Source organism: Arachis ipaensis, chromosome B05 (assembly GCF_000816755.2).
Source record: "Arachis ipaensis cultivar K30076 chromosome B05, Araip1.1, whole genome shotgun sequence".
NCBI lineage: Eukaryota > Viridiplantae > Streptophyta > Magnoliopsida > Fabales > Fabaceae > Arachis > Arachis ipaensis.
This window is the reverse complement of record NC_029789.2, coordinates 29,229,010-29,241,129: the sequence shown is the minus strand read 5'-3', so window position 1 is coordinate 29,241,129 and position 12,120 is coordinate 29,229,010. Positions and strand designations below refer to the sequence as shown.

The 12,120-nt window shown below is 30.9% G+C and overlaps 1 protein-coding gene and 1 long non-coding RNA gene across 2 annotated transcripts; one reads left to right on the top strand and one right to left on the bottom strand.

The window, feature by feature from the left end:
* LOC107643474 lies at window positions 34–1,697 on the top strand. The gene is made up of 3 exons (XR_001620865.2): window positions 34–160; window positions 351–462; window positions 1,262–1,697. It is a non-coding gene; the product is annotated as an uncharacterized LOC107643474 (long non-coding RNA).
* On the bottom strand, window positions 1,584–5,230 carry LOC107643473 (formin-like protein 4). The gene is made up of 2 exons (XM_016347131.2): window positions 3,790–5,230; window positions 1,584–3,690 (listed from the first exon to the last, which is right to left on the bottom strand). The coding sequence occupies exons 1-2, from the start codon at window positions 5,190–5,192 to the stop codon at window positions 2,475–2,477; spliced, it is 2,619 nt and encodes an 872-aa protein (XP_016202617.1). The 5' UTR covers window positions 5,193–5,230; the 3' UTR covers window positions 1,584–2,474.

Genomic DNA, 12,120 nt, shown 5'->3' with positions numbered 1-12,120 from the left:
GATACTGGGAGTTCTCATTGGATTTTGAAAGTAATGCTTATTTCTACTGACCAAAAAATGCTCTCGCCTTTTGTCTTTTAAACAGTCCTTTAGAAAAATAGAGGAAAAATCGAATACAAAAGTGGCGGTAGAAAGAACACGCCTTCAACCAAAAATAAAGGTTCTCTTTCATATATCACAGTGTTTCTCTATGGAAGATATGTGCATACATTTATAGTGAATCAAAGGCAACTGCTTAAAATATGTAGCTGAATTTTATAGGATGGGTAATCTTAGGTTATATTGTTATTTTCAAGTAGATAATATGCATAAATTGGATGTTTTTCTGAACTATCTATTCTTCAATGCAGGAGGAAAAAGAGGCAGAGATGAAAAAGAGAACACCTAATTTCAAGGGTTACACCTCTACCAGCATATTGGCCAGGACAAAAAGTGTCAAAGACAAAGAGTCATTCAGAAAAGGTATGCATTATACATCTCATTTTTCATTTATTTATTTATAATTTTATGCAAAACACCCTCATGTACCCGTATTTGTACCTGGTACAGGCACTGCATTCCTACCTATGCATCATCTTGGTAATTTGTAGTGTTTATTGCCTTACAATTTATATGTGCCTAAACTTACATCAAACAATCTAAATATCATCTGCTATTACATTTTAAAGACAATTGTATAAATATTACATATCTAAAAGCTTTACCTTTAACTTGAAGTCAGCTAAAGCTTGGACTATGGAGATTTGTGAGACACTTGGCTGTCTAGTTTTGCTGTTAGACTTATTTTTTCCACTGTCAAAATGAACTTGTATAATGTTTGGTGGGTCAGAATAGAGATAGTAGTAGGAGTTCTTGCTGTGCACATTCTAACAGCATTTCTAGGAAACACTCCCTGTGAGATATGAACATTTGCTGACAAATCGCCCAGTCTTTACCTCGACTGCATGATGAATCCTTTTAAACTAGGAACTTGATTACAAACTTCTAAATTATACGGATTTCCAGTAGTTAAACCTATTAAATACTAACTCATTTTCATAATTTAGAAACATCCCCAATTCTTTTTGAGTGGTAATATCGATACTTTATTTACATGTATGCGCCGGAGCCCAGGCAGAAAAGAGGGTCCGGTGTGGGGTGAATTCAAAAAATTGGATTAAATGAAGCATTGACAAAGGCTGCATGTTCTAAACTTATATTCCAGCTTACAAATATTCAGTTCCTGTATTGGATAATCATTCAATGTATTTTATTCGTCCAGGGTGATGCTAAGATTGGGAACCCTTTGTAGCTGCCCACCGCCACAGGTGGTGAAGGTAAAGATAAAGAGAGATCAAAGAAAAAGAAAGAGTGAAAAAAAGAATCTCAAATACACCATTGATTCAGATATATGATAGTATATCTTATATCTGTTAGAGGGGAAACTTTTATCGGAGCTCGTGAATCATGGAAGGACTAGAAGGAAGAAATTAATTGAAAATGGCATCTATAGTTGATAATTAATTTCTTCCCTCACACCCCCTTCAACAATAAGATTTAGACAACATTGTACAATGTCTTTAATGATGTTGTTTTTCTTTTTATTTTAGGCATACATTTCTTGTAGGTAGTTGCTCCTTTTACATGTTCCCCTCTTGAGTCTTGATCCATTGTAGACCATTATCAAACAAAAATGCTTAGGTTTATATAGTTGCAGCAACCAATTATCCCATTCACGTGCAATAGTGCAAGACCTTCTTGTTATGTGGGGAAACAGGGTGAAGAATTTCCAGAATCAGGTAATCCAAGACTTGTAAAGTTGGCTACAAGATGCAGATTCACTCGAGCTTGGCATGTATACGTTCTTCAATAAGCTCTCTATTTGTTACTATATGTTGATAATCATATTACCTACGTCAGTAAGAATTGTACTAGAAACTTAGAATGCAGTTAGTTTAGTTCTATAGGAGTTTGAGTTGCCCCGTTTTTAGTCTTTCTAGTGTTTAATACTTCTACATGTATTAAATTCATGTATAAGTACTGAGTAGTGGGGAGCATATTTACTACGATCCTTGTAATAATAATAAATGGTAAAAGAACTTACTTGTCTATCTGATATCACTGATTAGATGAATTGAAGATGTGTATCGAAAGAAATTGAAAGAATCAAAGATCCTTGTACACCATTAGAACCTAAAAGCTTCTCCAAGAAAATGGTTCTCTATACAAAATTCCAAATGAAATTGTGCAGTTACACGTTGAAAAGTGAAAACATTCCAAATTTCCAATCATTTTGGCCCTTGCAATGTTGTTTTTCATTATGGGGTTTGAAATCTACCTTTTGATGTACAATAAAACGCTCAGATAAAAAAAAATTTGAATTGTTCAGGCCTATGGTAACCTTGGTTATCTCTAGTGACTAAGATTAGGCCAAACCAGGATTCCTTTGAGCTGCTTGCTATGTTCAAGTGGGATCAAAACCTCAAAAGTCCTTTCTACTTTGTGCCCTTCCTCTTCTGCATGTTACGAGCAATCTCAATGCATGCTTGATCAACCATTCCCAGAAAATCCTTCACTATCTCAAACAGTTGAAGTGGTTGTTCACTCTCTTTCCATGCCCCTCCTCCTTGATAATAAGCTGTTGTTTTCTTCACAAGCTGCATCACCCTTCCATGTTCTTCACTCACCAATTTCACTTCTTCCTCGGCTTCTGATAGAAAACGGTTCATTTCTCTTGCAAAATTCCCTCCTTTATCATTTCCTCCACACTTCAAAACGAGTTGTCGAATCTCAGCTATCCTTGCTGAAAGTGCTGAGATTGAACCAACAAAACTTTTGTAATCTGTTAGTGTTGCTTTCTTTACATTGGAGAACTCAGAACTGACCCCTCCAACAATTGGCAATCCTAGTATTATGTATTCCCTTTTTCTTTGTTCATCTGAAACAGAATTCTCAGTGTTTCCACTGCTAATACTGCTGCTACTTCTACTTCTGCTGCTACTTCGGCTCATGCTGTAGTCTCGATTGAGAACAGCACGTTTGCCTTCAGATCGGACCACTTCCTCAACCACAAAGTGAAGCAATGTGGTTTTTCCATCGGTGCTCTTCACATCAGAAAGTTTCCTAAGAGAAGCCAAGTTGAAAGCTTGAGCATTACCTCTATGAGTACCTGCATTCATGCGATTTCCGGCCTTGAGCACTGCTTCAAGAAGCTTCAGGAACACTCCTTGGTTCCTAAGCTCCTTACATCCCAACTCAAGTGTCTGCAGAAACTCCTTGATTTCGACAATCTCGGCATCATAGTTCAGCCTGAACAGCATGGCATTCAAGCGCTTAAACACCGAAGGAACAGCTTTGAGAGTATGATACAGGAAGGACTCCGCTGCAGGAAGGTTTTCAGGATCTCCTCTGTATTGGAGTATTAGAGATTGCTCTTCTTCTGTTGGAGCAACTCTAGAAAGCTTTTCAATGGTGTCTATGTTGAGGCCATGACCATCAAGGAGTGCATCAATGACTTCTTTTCTTGATATTGCAAGAGATTTCAACACAATGGCAGTGTTCTGTGATTTTCTTGGGTCAAGAAGGGTGGATGCCTTTGTTGATGGAGCTGAGGCAGAGGAACCCTTGCTTGGACTCCCTGAATCATTCGCTTTTGGGGTGTTGTGGTTAACAACATAGCCAAAGAGAGCTTCCATAAGATCGTCATCGACCCTGAAGAATTATATGTAAACACTAAGTGCCAAAACAAATGATCAAAATTTGCATATTAGTTTCAGAGAATTGAATGTGATAGGAATATTAGTATTATACCTGAAGGAGCCACGGTCAATTTTGTCCCAAACCATGGAGTGATCAAGATTAGCATTGACTTTATCCCAATGCAGAGGCTTCAGTTTCACTTGACGATTGCCGGTTTCTTGCATATCTTCATCTTTAGATTTGCCTTTTCTCAAGTATGATGGTGCTTCAATAGGGGTAGGAGGTGGTTTTGATGATGACTTTGGATTTCCTCCCTTTGGTGGCCCCTTTCTAGAAGGAATCGGTGGAGGCGGCGGTGGCGGGGCTTGGCTCTTTCTACCAGTAATTGGTGGAAGAGGAGGTGGTTGTGGTGGAGGTGCTTGGCTCTTTCTTTCTGGTACTGGTGGAGGACATGCTGGTGGCACTGCTTGGCTCTTTGGAATTGGTGGCGGAGGTGGTGGAGGTGGCGGCAGTGTAGGTGCTGAACTTTTTCTATCTTGGATTCTTGGAGTGGAAGGTGAAAGTGGTGTAGGAGTTGATGATGAAGAAATGGAGGGTGGTTTTGGTTGTGAATGGCTAACAAAATCAAGTTTATCAAAACCATTAATTGGAGGAGGAGGATGAGGTGGTGGAATCTTCATAATAGTGTATGGTTCTACAGGAAATATATTCAAATGTGAAGAATTTGAAGATAACCCTCTTAGCAAAGGAGTTTCTTGAACATTAGATTCAGGTTGTGTCCTTTGATCATAATATCCTTCGTGATCGCTTTCTTCTTTGTTTTTGTGACTTTTACCCAATACCTCTTTTGAGTTCTTACCATCTTGAAGCCTTTTCCAATATACAACATCCAAACCATTCTCATCAACAATCAGCCCTTTTATGTTACCTTCCATTCTCTCATACACACTCACCTGAGGTTGAGGTCGAGGCTGAGGCAGAGGCACCACAACATTCCTATAATCTCTGTGTGTTGCAGAAGAAGCAGCCATGGTTGTTGTAGTAGTGTTGGTTATGTCAATTCTCTTCTTTGCTCTGAAGCACCTTAGACCTAAGAAGAACACAATTCCACAAACAGCTAGTGTGCATGCTGCAGTTGCAGCTACAGCCTTTGCTACTTTACTGTTTGATGATGGTGATGGAGATGGCGATGATGGCGGTGATTCTTCTGGATTTGTTGTTGGTAATGGTGGTTCTTCTGGTGTTTCAATTGGATAGAAAGTCTCAATGTTCTGAGGATCAAAATTGGTTTGGGAATAACATGTTTGTATAAAAAAAATATGTGAAACAAAGAGAAGGCTCAGAAGAAGCACAGCATTCTTCAGAGCCATAACATTAGAGAATGAAGCATGGATTAGATTACATTCATCACACGGTTTTCTAAATCCTAAGACAAGAAATTTTAATGCACTTTTTCTTCTACTTCTTCTTCTTCTTCTGTTCTTTCCGTTGATTATAATTGAAAGTTTGTCCATTTTCTTGTTATATTGGTTTTGTTAGTGTCTGAAAGTTTCAAAAGAAGTAAGCTGATAAATGTCGTTAGTTGGTAGTTTCCAATTTTATTAAACCATGCAATGACCAACATGACCCTGGATCTTAGAAATGAGTAAATGGCGTAGTTGAGGGGTATTTTAGTACTTTTGTGGCAGGATTTGGTCAAACTACAAAAGGATATGTGAATTAAGTAGTGTTTGAAAGAGACTTGTCACTTGTGCACTATTCCACTAACTATGTCAAACATGTTAATATTGCATGCGGGGTTTGAGGTGGCACTAGAATAATGCTCCAAATCCAAAAGCTTTTTTTCTTTTTCGAGTCAAATGCCATTAATTTATCATCATGGCACAGTTATCCTATCTTTGACTTTGTCTTACTATACTACCAATTATAATTAAAGGTATCTTATTTATATACATTAACTTGCGAGTTATTCTGATTTATATATTGTTGAATGAATTAGTTAACGTGTTCGACCGTGAATATTTAAAAAAAGATAAAGAAAAATAAATTATTAATTAACATACCATACTATTTAGTAGCAAATAATATGTGAGTTAAAATTAAAAATGGTGTCTCATATATTATTTTAATGATTAATGAAAAGTTAGATTAGTTGCTTCTAGAAGCTAAAAAGGCACAAGAAAAAAGGGAGAAGTTCCATTACAGAAATTTGTGGTGAAGGATTTGGTTGACTTGATGGTCATGCTGACGCCAACCTATACAGTAAGAGCAGCTCCAATGAGTGGTCCTCATTCCACTTTTTTCTGACACATGGTGGAATTTATAGTTGGAGAAGGAGAAAGATGAGTTCCTTCACGGAGGCCAAGGCAGAAGAATCCCTCTGAGCAGGAATCAAACATAACCAATGATAACTTGCCACAAGTTACCTTTTAAATAAATACATATAAAATTATAATTAAATAAATAATTATATTAAATAATTAAATTATATTAAATAATTAAATAAAATTAAATTTAATAATAATTATAATAGTTAATTAAATTAAATAATTATAATAATTAATTAAGTGGGACCACAACAGGGACTAAAGTCAGTTCCTCCTAATGGAGAAGAGAGAGATGCTTTGAGTTTATGACACAAAAGTTGATGTGGAGTTACTTCTTATGACAGGTGGACCATAAACAGGAACTTGGATGAGTTTTCTACTGGAGATGGTCTAAGAACATCTCTAATGGATGAGTTCCATTTAATTTTTTCTGACATTTAAGGGACCTACTATTGGAGCATAACCAACATGAGTCCCAGCACGTTGTTTAAGAAGAGAGAGTCTCCATTCAGAGGGACTCATTGTAACCAATAATAACTTGTCACATGACAAGTTATTATAAAAATAAATAATTATATTAAATAATTAAATAATAATTAAATTAATAATAATTATAATAAATAATTATATTTTTATTTGATTAATAATTTATATTAAATAATTAAAGTATAATTAATTTATTAATAATTATAATAATTAATTAGATTAAATAATTAAAATGTTAAAATTTACATAATTAAATAATATTAAAAAAATAATAACTACATTAATTTTAATTATTTTAATTAATTAATTAAGTGGGACTACAATGGGACTAAAGTGAGTTCTTTCTAATGGAGAAGAGAGAGATGTTTTGAGTTTCTATTTACTGTTTATGAAGCAAAAGCTGATGTGGAGTTACTTTTTATGACAAGTGGGCCATAAATATGAACTGAAATGAGTTCCCTACTGGAGATGGTCTAAGGATCCAAGATGTTTTGTTTGAACTTTGAAAGACAAATGCTCTTGTGGAGACATCGTTAAGTGAAGATCATATTGTAAATTGTTAAATTATTTAATATATTTAATTTAAATATATTTGATTAAATAATTTAAATATTCATAATATTATTTTTATGTGAATAATTAAATTAATTTGTCTGATCTAATTTTGATAAAAATAATATAATTTAATTGATTATATATATTAAATTTTAATTATTAAAAAATATCTTAAAAAAAAAATATTTTAAACGTTTTTAGCAGAATAATTCCCTTTTAAAATGGCCTATTTCTATTTGTATGGTGTAGTAGTTGAAAACTAATATACATGCATAGTGTTGTATCTTCACATATATATGAATCAATTCTCTTTCTCATAGGATTAACGTGAGATTATTATTTGCATTAAGTCACCGTTGGTTACTATGTAGGAGTTATTAAAAACATATATAAAAAAAATAGCTACTCATATGTAAATGATAATTACCATGCTGTAAATACACATTATATTAAATAATTTAATTAAATATATTAAATTATTTATCCGTTTTCAATTATTATCTTTATCTGAGTAACCGAAAAAAGAAAAAGAAAAATATCAACAAATCAAGCTCAATTAACATCTCATTATATATGTTTTACTATTATATCATGTGTAACATAAAAAATAAAAATATAAAAAAAGTTTTAAATAATAGTGTTTGTAAAAATATATAAACTAATATTAATATTGTGAAATTGACTTGTCTTTCACTACCTTCCAAGGTGCTTCAGATTTCTTAGTGTAAGGGTGAGCACGGGTAGCGGGTACCTGATTATCCGTCCGAACTCGAACCGAATCAATTAAATTGATTTTGAAATCAATGGGTAATCGGATCCAATCCGAATCAAACCGATAGTTTTTGTTAGTAATTGGTTCGGATATCGGTTTTAGGGATGCGAAACCCGAAGTAACCCGCAAACCCGATCATATATTAATTAAATAACAAAAAATAAAAAAATATATATAGCTTTTTCATTAGACAATGATTATACATTATTAATATGTTTGGATTTTAATGAGTTTAGTTTTTAATGTATTTGGTGTTTAACATGTTTGGATTATTTCTATTGATGTTACATGTATATTGTACTTATTGAATTTTTAAGATAAAAATTTGGAGTTTTTTTATGAATTTCAAAGTCATCGAATACCCAATTATCCGAACCGAATCAATCCGTTCTTATGACCAACCTAATGGAATGTTGGTAAAGTTAATTTTTTTGAGAGGAGCTTGATTTTTTATTGATGAATTATTGTTTCCACGGAGCTTTGTATGTAGGCCAAGTTCAAGTTCCATCCCGTCCATGCTTTCTATGTCTGCTTGGAAATCTTCGAAGTGGAGCATATAATGAGATTGGATTTTCTCAATTTAAATTCAATTTTGGTAAATTCGTGTCAAACTCGGAGATGCAATTTCAACGATTGGTAATATATTCAAATTTTCTTATTTTAAGCTTTTCGTAATTAAAATAATTTTATGACATATTGTGATTTTCTTTTCAGAAATTACCGGTTTTCTTTTGCATCAATGCAATGTCATTGAGGAGAATAAATGTTAGTTTAGTTTCTCGATGTGGCAATTCTATACCTTGTCGCATTGCATGGATAGCGGGTGACGGAGCTTATTTAATAAGAAAATATCTGAATTTGCACAAATTCTAAATGTTCGAACTTATGATGTTGTTTCAGTTGGTAGTCGTTACGAGAATGACTATAATCTATACGTGTCTAAGGATTAGAATATAAAATATTATTTAAGTAATTTAGTTCTAATATTGGTATTTGATTAAATTTGTTTTAGATTAACTTAAATTTAAATTGTTGCCTCAATTTATATATTACGACTATTCTTCTTTAACATGTTATTTTTTAATTTTTTGAATATGAGATTTTTTTTTCGGTTTTTAGGTTATTTTTATTTTTATTTTTATTTGTTCTTGGTATACCTAATGGCTATTAGTTATGATTCTATCAATAGTATTATCTATGGTAGATTATGTGATGAAAAAGATTGAAAAATAAAGACAAAAATTATAAGATTATAAAAAGTTTCATCCAAATTTGACAAGAACAAGACGACTTATATAGAAATGGTTCTAATTGATGATAATGTTACTTGATTATTTTTTATGATTCTTTCAAGTGATACTAGGTCCAATTTATAAATATTTTTAATAGTTTTATAAGTTCTAATAGCTTTTATATTTAATTTGTTTTACAGTGTGATAAATTCATTGTTCAATCAAGAGTTATTTGGCAAAGATGTTTGAGAATGAACTGATCGAGGGAAGAGTCTATGTCTTCTCAAATTTTGTGATTGAGGAATCAAACAGAATTTATCTTCCAACTGCACACGTGTGTAGAATAACTTTTAAGAAGGAATCACATATAGTAAATACGGTCGATAATTGTAAAATTTCTGATAATCATTTCAATTTTCTTACTCATGTTGATATATTGAAACAAACAAATAAACAGTCTAACTTATTTGGTATGTAGTTAATTTGTATTAACCTACACAAAATTATTTTTTTTATTTTAATTTTTGCCAAGAAATTATATAATAGCATGTTTTATCGATAATATAAATTTTAACATTTAATTTATACAAATGTTTGAAATTGTATTGTGACTTTTTTAAAAGTATATCCTTTTATTAATATATTGTTAGTTTATCGTTTAGTATAAAATAAATTGATAAAATCTCTTTAATTTTTAAATAATTTATTATATTATTCATTTATTTGTCCTTAATTTGATACTCTTAATTCAATTTTTTTTAGTTAGATGTTATTGGACTCTTGACAAAAAAAAGAAGAGCTTATATAATGGTAAAAAAAAGAAAAAATGACCATTACATTATAGTTAATTTTCATTATTTGCAGCATGTGAAATTTTAATATTTCACAATGAGATTTTGTTTTGTAATAATTATCTTTTCATATGTAAAATCTTTTATCTTTTTCATAATATATTATTACTTATTTCTCTTAATTTCTGCTTTTATTTAGAAATGAGAAAAAAATAAGGTGAACACTGTGGAATCAATTCACAATCCAATTATTCAATTATCTACGTGATCACCAAGTAACCGAATACATACTTATTCTCTAATTTGCAAAACTTAACAAATACATTGGTAAGCATATTGGTTTAACTTTTTGTTTAATATATTTATTTATGTTATATCTGTAGTCATATTATATCTATTTTTACGTATATATCTTTTTGAAAAATACTCTTAATATTTTTTAATGGTATATTATATTCTTAGTATTAGCACATGGTGTATTAAATTAATATTTTAAAATTAACTGTAACATATGATAAAAATAAAAATTAAACTAAATAGATATTACAAACACAAACACAGGCACAACCCATTTAACCCTACTCCAAACACAATCAGAGTAAAAAACTTTCTAACCCACTCATTTAACTACCTCACCAACTTTCATAAATCTACCTGCTAGCAATTTTCCTCTTCCCCAACCAAGATCATAAAACTCATCATAATTGGGGGTTTAACTGTTACCTGTTACAACCAAGTCACAAACAACCCTAAACTCAAATAAGTGAACAAATCTAGCAGTCACTCAACGACATAAAGAACAAACCTGTCGCACTGTCACGTGCTTGTCATCGCTGCCCACCCGTTGTGCTGGTCACATGCTCGCCATTAGAGTAGATTAATAAAAACAATTAATAACTATATTAGAGTTGATATACTTAACACCAGATTTAGACAAAATAAACAACACATGACATGTTACTTTTTTTTATTATTAATCAAATGATTATAATTCAATTTAGTTTTAACAAAATAACTTAAAATTATAATTTTAATTTTATCACGTGCATGATACTTATATGTGTTGTGAAAATTTAATGTAATATTTTAAATATATTTACACACATCCAAAATAATAAATAACAAAATTAACTTATTAACTAAATAATATTACTTCTTTTTTTCTGTATCTAATTATATTTTAGTTTCGTATGTTTATGTTTAAACATTAATTTTTTTTTTCTCACGTAATTATTTTTGTGGTAGTTTTTTTATTATTTTGTATATGTTCATAGCACATCTAAAATAATAAGATTACACATAAAATATTTTTAGTACACATCCAAAATTTATTTAATTTGTGTTTATATTTTTCTTAACAAAAATAATTTTTTAACACATCCAAAATTCGTTCAAATTCATATTTATAGCTTTTTAATATAAATGATTTTATAACACATCTAACATTATAAAATTGCACACTAAATAATTTCTTAACACATTTAAAACTCATTCAAAAATAATTATGTTCATTACTCTTTTTAATTAGAACCGAAAAGAATCATATATACCAATCTTAAAACAAAAAAAATTGATTTTAATAGTATTATTTTAATTTTAGTTTAGTTAGAGTTTTTTTTTTGTTTGTTATTTTTATTTTGTTAGGTTTAAATTTAAATTTAAATTTAAATATATAAAAGCGTCTTTCCTTGATTACTAGTAACCTAGAAGTTAGAACAATAACTCATATTTTTCTTCAAATTGAGCAGTTGGGTGAAAATTACCGTACAAGTTCAAATACCATAGACTGTTCAAATCTTCCAGTCAAAGATGGACAAGTTCAAATACAGATGTATGCGTTTATATCAAGATTAATGAAAACATGAATAATTGATGAATGCAATAAATAAAAGACTTCACTAACTATTATAATTTATGATTTATACTATTATCTATGGCCATAGCTCCAAATTCAACCGTGATATGATGAATATTAACTTTGGGACGTGACCTAAAAGTTCGGACAAAAGTAACATATATAACCAAGAAAGAAAGTTTAGTTATGCCGAACTAACTATGTGCCTTGCAGTAATTAAGAAGATGGGTTTGGTAATTTAACACTATGAAATGTAAGCGTCGCTCATATATGATTATTTATTTCAGAATTCAAAAGAAGTTGTGAATCTTGTTAAGTAGTATTAGTTTCATATTTCACATAAAACAAAAAATTTTTAATTAGAACCTATTTTATTTAGTATTTATTAATTATTATAACAATTAATAAATATTAAATAAAACAA